At 50.3% G+C, this 19,964-nt stretch overlaps 1 protein-coding gene across 11 annotated transcripts in view; it reads left to right on the plus strand.

Annotated features, from left to right (window-relative positions):
* The window catches only part of TCF12 (transcription factor 12), a 53,892-nt gene extending 40,076 nt beyond the window's left edge, over nucleotides 1–13,816 (plus strand). For 8 of the 11 annotated variants that reach the window (XM_087703903.1, XM_087703908.1, XM_087703911.1 and 5 more), the window contains 13 exons: nucleotides 973–1,078; nucleotides 1,345–1,481; nucleotides 2,395–2,548; nucleotides 3,228–3,292; nucleotides 5,586–5,664; nucleotides 6,058–6,131; nucleotides 7,134–7,205; nucleotides 8,156–8,362; nucleotides 9,372–9,486; nucleotides 10,219–10,375; nucleotides 11,842–12,074; nucleotides 12,966–13,119; nucleotides 13,497–13,816. In XM_087703903.1, the coding sequence (XP_087560029.1) occupies nucleotides 973–1,078; nucleotides 1,345–1,481; nucleotides 2,395–2,548; nucleotides 3,228–3,292; nucleotides 5,586–5,664; nucleotides 6,058–6,131; nucleotides 7,134–7,205; nucleotides 8,156–8,362; nucleotides 9,372–9,486; nucleotides 10,219–10,375; nucleotides 11,842–12,074; nucleotides 12,966–13,108 (1,542 nt within the window). In that variant the 3' untranslated portion in view covers nucleotides 13,109–13,119; nucleotides 13,497–13,816. The remainder of the gene's footprint in view (nucleotides 1–972; nucleotides 1,079–1,344; nucleotides 1,482–2,394; nucleotides 2,549–3,227; nucleotides 3,293–5,585; nucleotides 5,665–6,057; nucleotides 6,132–7,133; nucleotides 7,206–8,155; nucleotides 8,363–9,371; nucleotides 9,487–10,218; nucleotides 10,376–11,841; nucleotides 12,075–12,965; nucleotides 13,120–13,496) is intronic. The other 3 variants (XM_087703905.1, XM_087703904.1, XM_087703912.1) reach the window with 3 other exon arrangements.
* The last annotated feature ends 6,148 nt before the right edge of the window (nucleotides 13,817–19,964 follow it).

Below are 19,964 nucleotides of genomic sequence, written 5' to 3' on the forward strand. Positions count from 1 at the left end.
CTGAGACCACATCAGTTGTGTTTTGCCACAAAAGTTCTTTGATTTTCAGAATCCAGACTGAAAGAAGTGCAATTTGATATTGCTGCTTGAGAGGGAGGGTTGCAGACTGCTTAAAAACAGGGTGCCACTATCAGCCGATTCTGCTGCTCCTTTCTATGCTTTTCATTAAGAACTGTCAGAATTTCCCCTCTTCCTTCTTCAAAATATAGCAGAAGAATCTCTGGGCTATTTCTAAGAATAGTGGATCCTTCCCCCCCCCCCTCCTCACATGTTAGTACAGGTAGCGCTCATCTTAAAACCATTTAGTGACCATTTGAAGGTACAACAGCACTGGAAAGAACGACTAATGACCATTTTTCATGCTTATGTCTGTTGTAGCATCCCCATGGTGATGTGATCAGAATTTGGACACTGGCCAAACTGGCTCGAATTAGGACCGTTGCAATATGTAGCCAATGGGGAAGCTAGATTCACTTATTTACCTTGTGGTTTACTTAAGCCCTGCAGTGAGTCACTTAAAAACTGTGACAAGAAAGTAAAATTGGGCAAAACTCATTTAAATGCCTTGCTTAACAACCGAAGTTTCGGTCTCAAGTGTAGCTGTAAGCTGACTCTCTGTACCAGCATATTTCTACCCAAATGCAGGCTTTTGTGTCGCTCCCTCTTGTTCCACTTTGCCAAGTTCTTTCTCAAGATCCTCTCCCTCTTCTCAGAAACTGCTGAGGGTTTCAACCCCTCGAAGGGCCTTGTGCCTGCTGAGCAGAGTCAGCCCTTAGGCTTCTGTCTTCCTGCTTGCTGGAATCCGCATCTCGAGAGGGAGGTGAAGAAATTCCCCCAAAAGCCGTTTGAGACTTGTGACTTCATATTCAGCTGTGCTTCTCTCCTCCTCCTCTTAAGCTCTGCTTGATGGTGGCTGGATCCTTTCAGCTGTTGTACATTTGTCCTTTTCTCCCTTTCGTTTCATGGATTTAGGTCTATGCACCTTCTCCTAATTCAGATGACTTCAATAGAGACTCTCTGAGTTACCCATCTCCTAAAGCACCCAGCAGTATGTTTGCTAGCACTTTCTTGTTACAAGGTAAGAAAGACTTTTCCGTAAAAGGAATGAATAGCATTAGTAATCAAATAATCCCATGTTGGGGCACCTGATCCATGGGGCAGGTGGCTCATCCGCCTGCTCATCCTTTCTGAGCCACCCACCCCTCCCTCCCTCCCTCCACCGTTCCCAGGCCCTGCTCTTCTTGGCCGGTTCCTCCTCAATGCAGGGCTGAGTCTCTGAAGAGCATAAATTGAAAACTGCCTGGCCAGACGCCTTCTGTCTTTTCTTTCCATCCAACAATAAAGATGGGACCCACGTTGCTCCTGAACTTTGGAGCCCCTCCCATGGAGTGAGCCAGTCGGCTTATGGTGGAATGCTGGAAAGTCCTTCTCACCTGTCGCCCTCCGGTAGTTATGGCAGCCGGCATCCCCACGAGCGCCTGGTAAGAAGGATAGCAGTGCCACGTGTCCCTGAATGGTCAGCTAAGGTAGAGGCCATGGGGAAATCCCTGGTGTTTTGGGAAGTCTGTGTATGTAACACATTCTGTTCCTTTGTCTTCTTAAATTTGTATCTGTTACCCTGGGAACAAATTCCTCTGGATCAGAGCAAACTCACCACTCCGGGCATGGCTCAGGGTTTTCAGGAAGTTCACCTTCCAACCCAGAAGAGCTTTTGGTCTTTGGGCATGGCGTAGCCCTTGTCCCTGGAGTGGATGATCCGGCTGTGCAACCATTCAGATTTGTAGGGAGAAAGTGGCTTCGGAGCTTCCTTGTCCCTACACAGAGTGCCTATGACACCTCAGTGTAATAATTTGGGCCTAATGGGACTTTGGCTTCCTGCCTCACAAATGAGATTGGAGGAGCATCGGCTTCTCCTGCATGCCTTTCTTCATTCCTCCGGTTGCCCATTTCATTTGAGCTAAACCTAAGAATTGTAAAAGTAGGTTTTAGAGTTTGTTACCAAAATCCAGGTTTTAGTTTGCTGAAGTGTTACAAATTTCAGTTTTAACCAGTACCTGTAGCAGCATCTGCAGAATGATGGGACCCTAGTTTTTATTTCCAGATAATGGAGAAAGGGGGTTTCCCATTATCTCTAAAGAGCCCCCCCCCCCCCCTCCTTCATTCAGCCAGCACTGACTTTCATGCCTAGAAAAATAAAATCTCACCTCCAGAGAGGATTGTGGATTATTGAGGCAAAGTATCTTTCTGCCCATTGCTTCATGGACTCTGGCTTGGTTGGGATGACAGTTGTGCTCTTTGTAACTAAGAGTTTGGGGTAACTTTGACTTTTGCTAATGTGAAATTGCCCCTTTTGTTCCCTTCTTGCACTGTGATTCCATTCCTGCTTTTTCCTAGAGTTGTCCTCCTCCTCCTTCAGCTTCACCAACAGATGGAAGCACCAGCCTTCCACCAATGTCCAGCTTTCACCGGGGCAGCAACTCATTATATGCCGCTGCCGCCACCACCTCTCATACTCCACCAGTCAACGGATCGGAGTCCAGTGTGCTTGGTAAGATCTCGGAGTCCTAAAATTGTCCATAAAATTTATAGCTAGTTTAATTACAGTTATTAACCCGTGATAGTAAAATATCTGTTAAAACTGTAAAAAGGATTTGTCAGCTGGCAAGGCTTATAATGTTGGTATTTTTAGAGTCAGAATATGTTCACACATCTCTTAATTTGACCTCCACTCTTAGAGCACAGCCTAGAAAACATTTTTCATACCTTTGGAAAAAAAGTTTAGATTTGCATTTTAATTCTTGACCATAAGAAGACCAGGATAGGGCAGCCCCTTTACCTGGGCTCCCAAAGTGGACAATGATCACCGCACAGGTCCAAATGGAGGCAATTCTGGAATTCCATGGGATGCGAGAAATGCAATCCTATATAAACCGATTCAGTGGATGCTTTGGAGCACAAAGTTTGCTTTCCAGCCCTTCTCTTGGCATCTTTGCAAACCAGCCTTGCCTGTAGTCAAGAAGCTGTGCATTCCCCAGAAGGAAGGGCCCTTTGAGAACAGCAGCTCAGAGGTGATTTCCCTTCTTCATCTCTCTCTCCCTCTCCCCCTCTCTCTCTCCCTCCCTCTCTCTCTCTCTCTCTCTTCCCCCCCTCCCCTTCTGCTCTCTTAAATAGTCTGGGTGTTCTCACCATCTGCACCACATCAAAGTGTGTGGCCTTTTTCTTTACAGTTCATAGAGGGAATCCTGCTGGAAGTGCACAGACTGGGGATGCCCTGGGAAAAGCTTTGGCCTCTGTAAGTAATTGTATGTGGAGCAATTCTGTGCAGGACTCAAACTCCATTTACAAAATGTCAGTTAGATCTCAATGAGCAAACCCAGAATGCATCCGTAGGTGTCTGTGCCCAGGCAACCCCAGGGTGGCTTGGATTGGAGGGGGGAATTTCCGTGAATTTGTGATGTTGTCATCTAAAGTTTGTTCACATCTAAAGCTCCTTTCGGGCTCATTACATGCAGGCGTGGCACAAAACACTCCCCTCCCCCCAATAGGCAGATAGTGGGGAGTGCACCCATGGAGCCACAGAAGACAAGGCGCAAAAGACAAACTGATTAAAGAGTTAAGTGCTGTAAAATTGCATTGCTGAAGGCTTTGTGTTTCCAAAGACTGTCTGGAGAGCTCTCCTATTCAGGGTTGTTTCTTTAGCGCCATTTATATTTTAAACCCTTGGAATATTCCTCCAGAGATCTACAACAAGGGGGCGGCTAATCAGATGGAGGGAGCTGTTGGTTGTCCAGAGGTTAAGAAATAAATTCATCATGAGAAATACATTCTCCAATTAACCCCACAGCATAGGCAGGGGTTGAGTGTTGCAGCTACCTTGCCTGCAGCAGCTTTATCCTAAAGTTTCCTCCCCAAAGCTTCCTCCTGGGGTTGGCCCCCCCACAGAGGAGGGGTCTTCAGTTCCATTAGAATAGATATCCTCAAACTATCCTCCACAGGCCAGATATGGCCCGGCCCCTGGACTGGTGGGATGAAAAGCAGCTGCCAGCTTGTAAAGAAGTGCTTGGAAATTCTTTCAAAACAGCCTTTCAGATGTGATCCAGGGCCAGTGGGTGAGTAGGGAAGGGGCTGCTTTTAAAGTAGCACTTTAAAAATGGGGGAGTTAGTGAGTGAGGTGTCCCCACAGCTCCTAACTTTTTCAAAATCAGCTGAAGTTGGCTAACACTAATTCCAATGCAACCGCAGTATAATGCCTGAAGGGAGAATTCACCCACTGCTTTGATTCTTCCCATATATAAAGTACATCCACCAAATTGGTTGCTGAACAATTTTGATAGAAATTCATGTGTGTGTATATACACAGGCACAAGTGCGGCCAAAAGTAAATCAGTTTGTGAATTCTCCTCCAGGCTTAAAAGACCTTTAGCCCTGTAATCCCAAATAAACAGGCCCATTCACTTCCCATTGAATTAGTAGTATATTTATGTTGGTTAAAATAGTTCTTCATTTTAAATATTGTATTATTTCATGTTTTTTGCGCTATAAATGAAGATATGTGCAGCGTTTGTAGAATTTTGTTCAAACTATAGCCCAGCCCTCAACAGTCTGGGGGACCATTATCCCTCCTTAATTCACCATTGGAGGCTGGGTGTGTTTGTGTGTGGATTCTCGCCTTCTTCCGCCTGCTTCCATTGTCCATCTTGGCGGTTTTAGTTGCTGTCTTAATTGGTGCAGTTCTCAGCCTGGTTTATTGTGTGGTCACCTGAAACAATAACCCGATAGATGGTGCTCGTAGGAGGGTCCATGGTGAGAGAAGCATCTGGTTTTATGTCGGTGTTTAAATGCCAAATCAAAGCACTTGGTTTGTAATTTAAAGGAGATCAAACCAGAGATTTTTCTTTAATGTTGTTGATTATATCAAATCTCTGTCCAAACCTACGTTTTGCTCTCCACTTCCAGTTCAGAGAGAGCAGCCTTTGTGCAGCTTGGATAGCTCAGAGCTCACAATCTCTCGACAAAGAGGGAAATATTGGGAAGTTGACTTTCCCAAGTAATCCTTGAATGGATTGCATTGCTTGAGGCCCAGGGCTTAGGCTTAGCCTGAGGGTTAGTCCCCCACCCCACCAACACCACCACTTAACAGCCCAGAGCCTGCTGCCTCAGCCCAACCTTGGTGGAGTTTAAAATTCCTCATATTTTGTTTCTAGTTAGGTGGGCATTTAAGGTAAACGGTAGCGTTGGGAACTATTCTATAAGCACTATTATAAGAACTGCGTTGGGGAGAGAATCACAGCAGGGAATTATAGTTATTGATAGAAGGGAATATCTGTCCCTCGGGATTGAACTGTGGGGTCCTTGGTGCGCTCTGAGCTTGGTTGTTTTCTTGCAGACGTTTAATTACCAAACTAGATAACATTATCGGTCTTAGTAGGGATTGTGGTTTGCTCTCAATTACCAAGTTGAACATTTCTAGACATTTCAATTTCTTCAACTGGTGTTCAGCTGAATTAAAAAAATGTGCAGATTCTAGCATATCAAATAATTCAAATGGATAAATTTATATTGTGATATTTCTTTTTCCCCCCTAGATTTATTCTCCTGACCACACTAGTAATAGCTTTCCTTCAAATCCTTCAACACCTGTTGGGTCACCATCATCCCTCACAGGTAGTAGCCATCTCCTTCCCCTCCTCTTCCTTTTTTGAATCCTTGTAAGAACTGGTTTCCTGGCATGCCGGTGCACTCGCTCTGCTCTCCAGTAAACATCAAAAAGCTGCTGATCATGTGCAGACAACCTGTGAGTTGCCCCTTTGACCAAAATTTGATATTTAAGGTGCTCCTATTCAAGATTTGGGAGCCAGTCATTACTTTTCTGGGATAGTTATCTCCACCCCCACCCCCAGTTGTCAGTCGGCATTCTGTGCTTGGGCTCCACGAAGAAAATCACTCCAAAATGCGTATAGAAATAATAGAAAGTTCTTTATAAACCAGAAGATGTTGGGAAGAGTAGGATACGTTTCTCCTGCATGTGCCATGCTTCAGCAGTGTTGGTTTTGACAGGTGCTGGTCAATGGTCAAGAACTGGAGGACAAGCCCCCCCGTCTCCAAGCTATGAAAATTCTTTACATTCATTGGTAAGACTCGCTGGGCAACTCTGGTCAAGAAATGGCTTTCTGGTTTTATTCAAACAAATCTTACTTATACGTTCATTCCCTCCTAACAGAACCAAGATGGTTATTTTTGGTTCTGTTAATGGTTGCCTTTCAAAACCATTTTCTTTGGAAAATTTACATTAAAATCATATTTCCCTTTTTTTAAAACAAACAAATTCAACAATAATTAAAACTGCAAGATCAAAATGAGTTTTATCCTTGGGCGGTTCTTACATTGAGTTGGTGTAATTCTGCTTGCCACGTGTTACATTACTACTTCAGCATCTCTTTTGTTCATGGATCATTGATCTCCAAGCATATTGCAGAATTTGAAAATATGCCAAAAGGCCATTGGGATAACTGGAGAACGGAAGCATGGCGTTGGGCTCTTCAGCACAGAAGAATTAAGGATGAAGAGAACCCACAGAGTGTCTGGAGTGCAATGGGATCTAGACATGAGGCCATCAGCATGAAAGGGGTTTGGGGGGATGAATCTAGACAGGTGGCTCCCGAGAGCTGCCCCTGGGTGCTGCGGAAGAGGGAGGAGGAGGAGGAGGAGGCACAAGTGCCTCTGCTTCCCAGGTGTCCCCCCCGCCCCCCTAAACACCTTGTGTGCATCTGTGGAGGAGAGATGGCGATAGGAATTGCTGGAGAAAGCTTTCAGTCCTGTCTCAGAAACAGAAGAGAAAAATACCGTGTACATATTGATGAAGCATTTTAAGATCTCCCAAGGTCATATTTTTCTCATGCAGCTAACAAATACGGTACTTTGCCTACTGCCTTCCATTGCGAATGTACATGAGCAATCTATAGAGATTGCTCTGGCTGAGAGCCAGAGTTTAGTTCCAAGTTTAACTAAATCTTTGTGGAATTAACTTAACTAACCACTGAGGCTGACCGGCACACCAGCTGTTTACCCCACCTCTTTATCGTTACTTAACTTGTGCTTTGCTTCTTCTTCTTCTTCTGTCTTGACTTTGCCAGAAAAATCGAGTTGAGCAACAACTTCACGAGCATTTGCAAGATGCCATGTCCTTCTTAAAGGATGTCTGTGAGGTACTGTTTCTCTTCAGAGGGTGCCTTTGGGGGAGTTTTTGGGTTAATCTACTTACAAATTTTTAAAAGTAACAGCCCACCCAATTTACTATGGCATGGCTGACGCGCCTCTTCCTTCCATCAGCCTTTTCAATTTGTAAAAAGTTTTTATGCTTGAATGCTCTTTTGCATACTTTATTTCATGGGTGTCAAACTGCACGAATCACTTGCAAGCCACACCCATCCCAGTTCCACGAAGGGGGGAAACATCGCAGAATGTCATGTGGCGGCAACACGACGTGCTTTATTTGAACAATCAGTAAATATATGCCAAAATAAACGTTGGCATGAAATCAAGAAAATCTGATTTGAGAGTTCAAACCTGAAAGCAAACTGCTCTGTCTCGAACCCCCCAACCCCCCTTTCCTGCATTTGCATCATGGTCGTAATAGTCCAATCTGACTCTGAGGGAGCCAGGATCCTGATGGGGCTGGTGCCCGGCTGCTCGTTCCTAGCCGTGGCTTTTGTCTGGGAGCAGATCAGGGCCACAGAGGCTCTCTCCGACTCTCAGGAGTGGCCGAGGAAAGAAGGAAGAGTTTGCAGGGCAAGAGGGGACTTGGAACCTGCTTTGAAGACGAATCTCCTCCGGCTGTTTCCGCTTGGGGTCATTTGTTGCCTAGAAAACACTCGTCAAAGTCAAATTGTGGTGCCATTTTTCCTTTTTAATCCCCATTGAGAGTTTTGCTTCTTTCTTTTAAGCTTTATTCCAGAGTACCAGACAAAATTAGTTTTGTAGTTCACCTCTCTCTTGTTTTGGAACCAGAAGTGTTTCCCTGGCACTTCTGGCTGCTTTTGAAGTCCTTTTGACACCACCCCACTTCCCTGGCCGCCTTCCCCGTTTCCCACTGCGGAATGCTTGAGAAGGGAATGTGTGCCACATATGACCTCCCTGCACTCCTCAATCCCAACAGCAGTCCCGGATGGAAGATCGCCTGGACAGGCTTGATGACGCCATCAACGTGCTGAGAAACCACGCCGTGGGGCCTTCAGTGAGCCTCGCAGGGGCCCACGCAGAGATGGAGGGCTTATTGCGGCCATCCCACAATAGGCCCATTAGCACGTTGAATGCCGCTTACGGCACACCCGGCCTCGTCATAGCCAGTAGACAAGCTTCAGTGGTGAGTGGCTGATCTTTCCACATCAGGTGGACCCTTGTGACTGAGCAAGCGACTTTCCTTCCCTGGTTTTGGTCCAGCCGGCACGCTGGTCCCCACGAGATGCCTGGAAAAGAAGAGGCCCCTCTGCTTGGTTATCTCTGGAGATTCTCAGTCATCCCGATCATGGTTGTCCCAGAAATGCCTTTTGAAGAGGCAACTGGACTGTCTGGTTTTTCTTTCAAGATGTTTCACTTCTCATCCAAGAAGAAGAAGAAGCTTCTTGGATGAGAAGCAAAACTTCTTCAAAGAAAAATCCAGCTGCCTCTTGAAAAGGCTCCTTTGGGGCCTCTGCTTGGTTCCTACCCATTCTCACGCCCTCCATTCATCATACTCTCTGTCTGTCTGTCTGTCGGTCTCTGTATCTCTCTCACACGCACATACACCCACACCTGACCACAGCATCGCAGCACCTCTGCACAGTTCTTAAGTAGCACATAGAACCATCATTGAAGAATGTACACACGGCAAGAAACAAAGTGGAGAGTCATTGGCCAGAGACATTAGAATAGATGGAGAGGGCTAAAATGAAAGAACTCTTAAATTCTACAGTCATTTAAGTATAAATATTGTGAGATCGACGTCCTAGTCCACAGAACATCCCATGCTGTACTTCCAGGAAGGGCATCCCGCTCATTCCGGGTGCAGCTTGGGACTCCACTGCCTCACAAGCTCTTGGCACAAGCCCTTTTTTCTCTTCCTTCCCAGAAGTCAGCCACCAGATCTTGCCTCTGCTGGGAGGGCAGCTCCTGCAGAAAGGGGGGGGTGGGGGGTGACTCCCGCGCAGTAGAGTCCCTCGGAGACCCTCTCCGCCGGCTCACTGATTCCCACAACTTTCTCACAGGGCATCCACTTGCGGTTCCTGCTGTAGGATTGCCGTCGGAACGATGGCAGACATGTCCAGGAGGATTGGACATTGTTGACCTCATGCCAGGCTGAACGGTGATCTGTGTCTGTGCTGTCTTTGTCCTAGGTCAGCACACATCGGGAAGATGTTGCCAGCCTCAGTAGCAATAATTCAGGGGTGTGCAACACTGTTCCTGCCCAGAGTACAGAACTAAATCATAAAACCCAAGAAAGCTATAGAGGTGAGTCACATTTCAGTTTCTTCAATCTGGAAATTTATGGGAATCTTTGTGAAATGAGTAACAACCATAAGCCTTTTCATGGATCTGTAGGATTCCTTGACAACAAAAGTTGTTTTTGCTTGCTTATGAGTTGGAGAAAGAACTTTCCCAGTTCTCCCAAGTCCAGCCATGTTTTGCTTCAGTGGATTGGCCCCTGCAGATGTCTCTCGAGAAAGAAAAACTTGTCTCTGTCTTGGTTTCCCTTACTATGCATTACTTCAGATTCCTCTGTTATGTGTCTCCCCAACACGTGCGTGTGTATGCGCACACACACACACACACACACACACACACACACACTGTTTTGTAACTAAAATGTTTTGTCTTCCTCGTGGAAGAGCTCTTGTAGCTGTTTTGATTGCTCTTTGTGGAATAGTAATTTTCTTTTTATAAATTGTTTAGACCCGAACAGTGAAAAGAATTGCACCACGCACTGAGGGCCGGGTGCTGCTTCGTCTCCAGTCCCTTCCCAACTTAGGCCTAGTGTGCACAGAGCCTTCCCTTTGGATATAGAGCCCTCTGGGGTGTTCCAGAAGTTTCTCATCAAACACACTCATCTGGACGTTCCACAGAAAGCTTACACCAACCTCTGATCATCTGATTTTTTTTCTTCAACAAGTTTCAAATTGTAACTCTTCAAATATGTCCTAGCACTATTTCATAGGAATTGCCCTTCGTTGGCTTTCATTGCAGTGCTGCCCGCTGGACTGCCAACCCCGTCAGTAGCGCTGGGCCCGCTGAAAATCAAGTTGGAGCACAAGGAGAAGGATGAAAATGCAGAGGAGCCCGCGTCCTCCGATGACGAGTCCTCCCAGAAGGATATCAAAATCTCCTCCAGAGGCAGGACGAGGTACGTTGGCTCCTTTCCTCCTGTCCCAGAAATCAAGTGGTCTGCCTGGATCAGAATACCTCCAGGCTCACGAAGCTAGTTTCTCAGTATGTGCCAATGGCAAGGATCAGTTGTACGTCCGGAACATGCAGCAGGAAAGAATCTGATGAGGAATCCTCTCCATTTCCCGTCGCCTCCTGTGAACGGAAGAAGGGGCAGAGGGGGGGGTCCCCTTGGGGTTGAGGCCTGAGCATCAGCCTGGGAGGAGGGCCGCCTTTGGGGTCTAGATTGTCGGGGGACGGGATTCCTTCTTAAGTTTAGCAGAAGTCGTCCTTGGATATAAGATGCCATTAGGGACTGGGGTGACTTGCTAAATTATGAGGTGGTCATAAAACGTGATGTTGTCATGTGGCTGCATCACTTAGTGACAGCAGCTCCGGAGGCTGTTGTAAGCCCAAGATGTGCCTGTTGTTAAATGGGCAGAGGCAGGAGTCTCAAGTAACAGGCTGTGGGGCAGGGGGGGGGGGGTACTTGGAGGGGTGGTGGTTCAGGGGAGAGCTGATGTCTGTGCAGCGGGTGGGAGAGGAAGCAGGAGAGGCTCACTAGAGCTGCTTTTGACCTTCCCTGCTTTGCTTGGGGAAAGGGGGCAGCAGGTGGTGGTGTGAGGGTCCAGGTCGTAATCATGGGGCATTTGCAATGGCCAGAACTTCCGAGGGCTGATTGTACATCCATTTTTGGTTCCGTTACTGACCAAATGGATGTAAGCTGAGGACTGTCCGGCCTCTTGGACCACCTGACCCAGGTCGCAGGGGCTCCTGTGTGATACCTGGCTGCACTTGCTGTCCAAACAAAGCAGCACCTGACTAAACCTTAAAAAGTTTGGCTACCACAGTAGACAACCAGCAAGGGGCAAGAGGAAGAGCCATATTGGCAATGAACTCCCCCCTGTATCTCCCCTGTAGAACCAGGTAGGCTGTGAGTTTGTGCCCATTCTTCACTTGTGAGAGGCAGAGCAGTCAAGCCACCCCTTGGAGAACAAAACTACAGCCTTGGTTGCAGAAAATGTACACGCACACACACACACCAGTAGTGGGATTCAAATTTTTTTACTACTGGCTCTGTGGGTGTGGCTTGGTGGGCGTGGCAGAGGAAGGATACTGCAGAATCCCCATTTCCTCCCGATCAGCTGGGACTCGGGAGGCAGAGAGTAGAGGGGGGCGGGGCCAGCCAGAGGTGGCATTTGCCGGTTCTCCGAACTACTCAAACTTTCCGCTACCGGTTCTCCAGAACTGGTCAGAACCTGCTGAATTTCACCTTTGCCCCCCCTTCCCCCATGGCTTTTCTGCAGATCGAAGAATGACATTGATTGACTGCTGTGGGCGTTGCTTTAAAAACTCTGGCTGGTTTGAGGCAAGGCGACACTTGGTGCAAATGTGGAAGAAGAATGGAATTAACTTGCAACGCCTTTCCTGTTTTTGTTTCAAAAGTAGCACGAACGAAGATGAGGAGCTGAACCCGGAGCAGAAGCTGGAGCGAGAGCGGGAGCGGCGGATGGCTAACAATGCCCGGGAGCGCTTGCGCGTGCGGGACATCAACGAAGCCTTCAAGGAGCTGGGCCGGATGTGCCAGCTGCACCTGAAGAGCGAGAAGCCCCAGACCAAGCTGCTGATCCTTCACCAGGCCGTGGCAGTCATCCTCAGCCTGGAGCAGCAGGTCCGAGGTAAGCTGGGGCAGGGGGCATGCGGGGCCGGGGGTTTCCTTTGCCCCTGAAGGCAAACGTTGCCTGCTCTCCAGCGTCCATTGCAGACTTGATCCATCCTTTCTAGGGGTCTCCTGTCCTCCTTTGGTGGAGCTGAAAGGACAGTTGGCCTCCCACAAGGAAGCTTTTTTTTATTCCAGAAGTGATGCCATCAAAGCCCCCCACGTTCTATTGGGGGAGGGGGACGGCAGCCGGATCAGCCTGTGCTTCTTCCTGTGGGGCTTCCTCAGCTGAGGCTTTTCCAGGATGGGTATATAAATGAGATGCTGATGGTATCTACTCAAGGATCTGAAGCATTGACACCTCATTCATTTCATCCCTTCTGCCAGCATCATGGACCCAATTTTTATTCTCTTTCCCTGCCTCGAGGGCTTTGTAAAGAAGTAAGAATTGGGAACCGTCCATGGAGAAAGACGACCCTCGGTCACTGTTTTTCAGCCCCTTCCTCTTGGGAAATTGGGTGGGAGGGCTTGTGTCCAAACCTTCAGATCCTTGCTTAATCTGAGGCTGTCTGGGTGACTTCGCATCAGCCCCCTTTCTTTGCTTGACTTCCTCACAGGACTGTTAGGCATTTCAGCAAGACTGGAGTTCTTTGAAGGAAGAGTCCTATTGAAAATGGACTTTTAAACAGAAAGGCTTCTGGCCTAGTACAAGAATAGGTCAGACCTCACTAGAGATGCCAAAGAGCAGAAGCTGGGAGTGGGGGAGCACTTTGGAAGAGCGTCAATGGGGAAGCCTAACATGCGAGGGCTTTTCTGCAAATCCTGCCCCCAGGCGGAGGCTTCACTTCAGTGGGGGCTCAGTGCTAGCAGCAGCTCAAGGAGGCATTTCCCGTTTCTTTCTTGCTTCTAGAGAGGAACCTGAACCCCAAAGCAGCTTGCCTTAAGCGAAGGGAAGAGGAGAAGGGGCCTCTTGTTTCAGCAGAGCCCCCAGCCCCCCATCCAGGAAGCCATCCGGCGCTTAGTGAAGCTGCCACTCCAATGGGACACATGTGAACGTCAACAAGGTGACCTGTTTTACGTCTGCAGGGGTGGGGGGTGGGGGGCTGGCATGGGTGTTGGTGGCAGACAGAGATGGCAAAATCCAAACACTTGTCAGTTACACTTTGGTGTTGAGTTGAACTGCAGCATAAGAAAACCCAGACTGTGTGTTGGAATCTTTTACTATTTTAGTCCAAGATCACCAGCACGATTTATGAAAAGCAACCGTCACACTCCACAAAGTGTACGGCTTTTGTTGGGCGAGGCTGCTCAGCTCTGGCGCCTCAGAAGAAGAACGGGGTCCCCGGGAAGCAGATCCTGCAGTGCAGAAGCCAGAGTTTCCCCCCCCCCCCCCCGTGCCCTGTGACTGTCAGTGCTTCAGCATTGCCCTTTTAATGTCCAGATCAGAATCCAGAACTTCCATGTGGAAGAGACCAAGAAGGGGATCTTTTCTTCACAAGGACACTCAACGTAGCATTCAACAGGACCATCTCGCTGGAGAAACAACCCATCCGGAAGTGGCCCTTTGAGACCACCACCACCCCCCCAGCCCCTGAACAGCGAATGAGCAGCCAGCTCTTCTTCCAGCAGGACTCCCCCCCTCCCCCCCCCCCGAGACGATGGTGCCTCTCCTCCTCTTCTTTGCGGTTCTCCTGTCGCTCCAGCACAATCAGAGACTCTGATCTCCTCTCCACTTGGTGGGGGAACTGCCTTGTGCCTAAACCGAATTACAAAACCTTATTTATTTGTGATGGAGCTGTCAAGATCCATCCTGTGAAGGGAAACATTGACGCTCTGTTTAACGCTTGGTTGAGATCCTGGAGTTGAGCATTCCGAGAACGGAGCCACAATGATCCCCCCCCCCTCCAAGCGTCTTAAAGAAGGGAGGAGGGCGGGTGCCAGCTCCCCTTGCTCTGGCCCTCAGACAAGTGTTTCCCGGGTAGGGGCCCTCTGGCGCACAGTCCCCGGCCTCTTGCCTCACAGGGACCCCCCCCCCTCTGCCTTTTGCCTTCTCCAGCGGCTTCTAAGGCTTGTCCTGGGACCGAGAGGAAGCCCCTCTAGAGCGGCCCTGGAGCTGTAAGAACAAGCCGTGCACAACCTGGGTTGAAATCTTGGCCTGGGATGGGAGCAGTTCAAGAGGAGGAGCCAGGAGGCCCTGGTGCCTGGCTTCCCCCCCTTCCTGGCCGCTTTCCCCTGTTGAGGGCGGAGCAGGGAGGGCCTCCCTCCGGGCAATTCCTCCCCCTCTGAACTTCCATGAATGCTGTCTTCCACTGTGGCAGCCCAGCCCTCCTGAGCAAGCCTCTCCACCGGGATTTGAGTGGCTCCCCCACCTTTGAGAGTGTTGTGGCTCTCACTGGTTTCCTTCCTACCAGGGGAGCCGGATCTTCTGGATGGTTCTTAGCACAGGCTGGTCTGTTCAGTAGCTGTCCCAACGTGACCCTGGGCAAGTCTCTGTGGCTCTGTTCTACCCCCTTCTTGGGGTTCCCCAGTGGCCTTTGGCTCCTGGCTGGCGACTTCCTGGCTCGGTTGGGCTGTGCAGGATGTGTGCTGTGCGCCCCAAAGTTTCCCTTTGGGAAACAGAGAGAGAAGACGTTTGGCTTATTTTTCACCGTAGGTAGTCTTTTATACAATAATCTTGTAAGAAGTTTCCTGAATTTTAAATATTACTCTTTCTAGATTTTTGAAATCAAAGGTTTTCAGTAAAAAAATTCTTACTTTATTTTACTATATTAGGTAGTAAGAAATGTAGGGTTGTTTACCATAACCTACCTGTTCATTAATATCAAAAAATTTACAATAGCATTGTAAGAGCATAGTAGGGTTCTAGCATCCTGTGTAGTACCTTATGGAGTATTGTAAGAGCTATTTGTCCGAGATGAATTGCTTCTCATCTTGTTATTCAATTCCCATATGTTGGTTTATTGAAAATTTGTATCTTGTGTCAAATTTCAAGATATTACAGATACACCTTTTTGACCAGCGACAAGCTCAACACTTTTTCTGTCTGTGTTGTCTATCAGAAAACACTATGTATATAGCATTTATGTAGCAATAAATGTGCCATCCTTTTGTAACTATTGTTTCCAGGCAATCTTGAACAATTTTTATGCCATTGTCTACTTTGGCCAAATTATTATCTGCACATGAGTAGGAAGGACATGCCAAGTGATTTAAAGCCATATTGATTTTAGTGTTCAAAAAGTGAAGCCATTCTCCATTTAAATTAAGATTAGCAAGGATGCTGAATTTGTTTCTCTAGATTTACACGGTTCCTCTGTGTGCTGCTTTAAACCATTTGGAACATGCCCAGCGCCCAGGCCTGCTCCAGACAGATGCACATGCAGAGACCAGAGGAGAAGTTCACAGAGGGACCCCGCTTTCCAGGCAGAGGCAAGGCATGGGGAGGGCCAGGCAGGTTGGCCACAGGTGTATGACACCCAACTCAAGTGGGGAGGGGAGCAAGGGAAGAGGAGCAGGAGGAACTGTGGGCCTCAAGACAAAATGGCCCAAGATTCTTCCAGGTAGAGAATGAAAGGCGGAGATTGCCTCCCACTTGTTGCTTTTCCAGGCAAATTGCTCTTTCCGTGCCATTGCAGCATTTATCTATTTATGTATTCAATTTATATGGCCACTCATATCAAACAGGTGTTTCTGGGTGCAAACAATCATAAAAGCAATTTAAAGCATGATATATAAAATAATAAATGAATATAGCAGCTGAAAAAAATCCATATATTCATACACACACACACACACACACACACACACACACACACACTATCCATATAAGATACAAAATCTTCAAAAATCAGATTACAAAAATAACGACGACGCTTGTAAGGGCCGGCAGAAGGCATTTGCAAATGAGGTGAGAGCCACAATGGCGGAGGGACCCGGTCTGCCTTTAGGAAACGGTTCTTTCCCTCATGGGCTTCTTAGGGGCCCCACTCACTAGTTGCTACTACGGTACAGTGACATACCACCGACTCCACAGAGATTCCTTGTGGTAGAAAACATGAAGCTCAAAAGGCCCCAATCAAACTTCCAGCCTGAGGAGTATTTATCAGTCCGAAGCTCCGGAAGCCACCCACGGCGGCCTTTGCAGTCCACCCGGACTCCTTGCTGAGCTGGGAGGGAGGAAGGCGGAGACACCTTGTTGTGTCTTGACCAGCCTCTCAACTCTCCCACATTAGGGATCTTGGGGATCTTACGAACTGCCTACGGGTGCTTGGGAGTTGCAGTACGCAGACCCCCCAGGCAGTTTCAGGAAGCCCCATTCAGAGCAACCTCCCCCTTTGTGCCCCACTTCTGATGGGACACCCTTGGGGGGGGCTCATAATTACTGTATTTTTCGGAGTATTAGATGCGCCTTCCCCCCCCCCTAAAAGAGAATGGAAATGTTGGTCTTGCAGTCTGAAAAATACGGTACTCCCACAGAAGGTAAGATTGGCTGCTGTTATTTTGGGTTGTTGAGCACATAAGGAAACACTGCTGAGAATCCCAATCTGGAGACTTCAGAGCAATCTTGGACTGGAATCCTAGAGCCGCCTTCCTAGCAACACCAGAATCCACACGGTGGCTTAGAATCCAAGGGAGCTGCTCTGTTTGGCTTTGCCATCAGCCAATGAGCCCTTGAGCCAAGTTGGGTGAAGGATGCCATTCAGTGAAACGGAGGCTCCTCTTCTGCCTTCTTACGGGCTCTTCTTCGTTGTGCTGTCCAACCCTTTAAAGCCATGAGGTACATGCAGCTACATTTTTCTATCCACTCCCAGCGATCCTTTTGTTCTAGCTAGGTAAGTGATAAAAAGACAAAACTAGTTTTGCAAAATTGAGACCATCCAGAACCTTCCTTGGCACCATCGTTCTGCCTCCTGCTTCCGCTCCTCCATCAAGAGCCCCCCCCCAACTAAATTGGGCTGCTTTGAAGGCTGCAGTGGGGTGCAGGGGTCTCTCTCATCATTGCCAGATCTTCAGAATCTGCCATTCTGGTGTGACAGTGAATGGGTCTCCGAGCTGTCAAATTGATGGAATAAGAGGGAGCCTTCCCGAGGGTGTGCCTGCCAGCCAGCAACAGCCCACAGTCATCCTGAAGGACACAGCCGTCCCAGGAGCAGAGGGCACGGGGCGTCTCCTAGGAAAGGGGGCAAGGGGGTCCTGGAAGCAGCCCCGGCGCGTGTCAGGGGCCTTCCGTTCGCTTGAGCCCCTGGATGCCAGAGTCGAGGCCGGAGCTGCGAGCGTTTCCCAGTCAGTGGCCGCTTCCCAAATGTGGCCAAGGACAATGAGGGACTTGTCGCCTACCAGTCACCGGGAGGCGCCCACACACCAGCAGGTGGCGCTCTTGCCTAAGCTCCAGAGCTCCGAGGTGCCGAAGGGAGACGGAGCGGGAGAAACCCCTGGGGGGGTTTTGGGGGGGGGGTGGAGGCTTCCCGGGATTTCCTTCCCACGAGTGGACGGGAAGCCTCTCGCCGCCCAGGAGCCTCAATCCGCCCTTGGGCAGAGGGGGGCGGGGGCGGGGGGAGGGCGAGCCCCTTCAGGCAACGGTTCCCAAGGGGGAAAACCTATGGAGATGAATCCCCCCCCCTTAGAAGCGCTGCTCCCACAAGACGCCTCGCACAGCTGAGGAGCCGCCCGGGGGCCCTTCGCTCCTGGCCGGCGGCAGATCTGGCGGCGGGGCGGCGGAGGAGCCGGCTCTGCTCGGAGGGCCCCCATCCCCGCCTGCGGGGGCTCCGGCGCCGTTCTCCGTCGGGCAGAGGCAGGCGGCTCCTGAGCGCGTGCAGAAGGCGGGCGGCCGTCCAGGCCCCGCCCGGAGAGCTGCCCGCCTCAGGTCCCTCCCTCGGCGGCCTGGAAGAGGCGGGCGGCGGGCAGAGGCGCTCGCTCGGCGGGGCTCAGCTCGGAGGAGGACGCGGCGCGGGCCGGACGGAGGTGCGCGGGGCCGGGGACGCGCTGCGCAAGGGTCGGGCGGCCGTCCGGCGGGCCAGGGGCGGAGAGGACGGGCAGGCGCGGGCGGCCTCCGCTGCTGCGCTCCCCCGGGCCGAAGTCGGGTCGCCCGCGTGGACGGCCGGGTGCCATTGCTGCCTCGGCCGGCCTGTCCCGGGGGCCTCTTTGCGGTCGGGCCGGAGGGGAAACTCGGCTCTGCCCCGGCGCCCAACCGGCGTGGCCCCGACCAGGGCAGGGCAGGGCCCGTCGGGGAGAGCGCCGCAGCCAGGCTGAAGGGGCCCGCCGGTCGGCCGCGCGGGGCGTCCCGGGCGGGGCTTTCCCCCCTGAGCCCGGCGCCTGGCAGATTCGCCTCCCCCGCAGGGTTGGCGGTGCTTCTCTCTCGGACGGGAGGCCGGGCGGAGGGCGTCGTTTTGCAAAATCTTGGCTTTTGCCTTCGAACGTCGTCCAGGGAAGCGGCGATAGGAGCGCTGGAAGGAAGGATGGAGTCTCCGGCGGGGCCCCCGGTTGCAAGGAGGGCTCAGCCCGGCCGCCCTGCGTGGCTGCGCCCAGACAGAAGCAGAGCCGGTTGTGGCTGTCGCCTTTCCTCCGCCCGATTCCTTCCCAGAAGTGACTCCCAGGGTGCAATGAACCCGCGGAGCGTTAGGCGTATTTTAGTGCAAGACCCCAAGTGGGAGCCTGGAAGCAGCGCCGGCCAAGAGGCCGCCAAGGAGGAGGAGAGCCAGCAGTGAGAGGTCGGGGGCTTCTCCTTTCAGCAGGGAGGGCTGCTGGGATGCCAGGCTGGGTAGGGGAAGCCCCCTGGCTCCCTTTGGATCTGATCCCACTGCTTCCTTTCGCCTGCCCGCTGGGGTGCAATCCATGGGTTTTGGAGTGCAGGGTCAGCAGTGCCCTCTGTGCCATCCGTTCTCACCAGCTCCTCCCTCTGGTTGTGGCAAAGGAGCCTCTGGGCTGGGACCTGGACGCCACGACCCACAGGGGTGTTGATTTCCGTGGGACTGCTGCACTAGAGGCCCAAAACCTTGTGTGGCAAAAATATAAGAGGGCGAAGCTGACTCCTTTCCCATGGTGCAGGGATTTGCGGGGGGGGGGGGGGGAGGCTTGTTTGGGATTGTTCCTTGTGCTAAGAAGGGAGAATCAACTGGTTTAAATTTGGTTTTAAATGATTGTTATAAACCCCAGAACCTTTCCACCTCTGGTGCCAATCCAGTGTAGGTTTCGACACACCTCCAGCCCCGCAATGAGATTTCTGGAAGAGGCTGAGCTGCTGCATGGGGAGGAGGGCCTTGGGTTCCCTTGGCCTCCCCTTCCCCCCCCCAAGAACTTTTGTGAAAATGATGTAATGTAATTCAAGGAAATGCTGGGACCCCGAGAAATGCCAGATGAATCAAATGCATGTGCAGCGAATGTGCCGAGAAGAGTCTAAGGGGCCCAACGTGCCAGGAGTGTGGAGGGGGCCACGCCTGGATCCGTAGAAGCAACAAGTGTGCAAACCAACCAAAAGGAGAAGCAGCTGATAAGGCAGGTGGAGGAGTCAGAGAAGGAGGCGCACAGCCAGGAGAGAACCTGGAGCTGCTGGTAGAAAGGTTGGAAAGAAGGGATTGTAAGGAGAGGAGCTTTTTGTGCGGAAGGAAGAGGAACACACAACAGAATCATTTGTTGAGAGTACAGTCACAAAGAAAGCGGGGAACTTCCAAAGTTCTCACTTTCAGGCTCACCTGCTCACTTCAGTCTGGCATGGCCCTCCCATTCCCACCAGGTGGGCAGAGAGATACAGAGGCAGGATCCTCCTTTTAAAACGCTTGCAAAGGCACCTCAGAGACAATCGGTGCCATTTTGCTCGCGTCGGGCGAGGGAACCAGGTCTGAAAAGACAACTAGATATTTTGACCCCGACAAAGCCTCTTCTGGAGAAAAGTATTTGCTCGGTCTCAGGAGTT

The sequence above is a fragment of the Thamnophis sirtalis genome, unplaced genomic scaffold, assembly GCF_051295495.1.
Source record: "Thamnophis sirtalis isolate CommonGarterSnake01/CBP01778 unplaced genomic scaffold, rThaSir2_p1.2 scaffold_2, whole genome shotgun sequence".
NCBI lineage: Eukaryota > Metazoa > Chordata > Lepidosauria > Squamata > Natricidae > Thamnophis > Thamnophis sirtalis.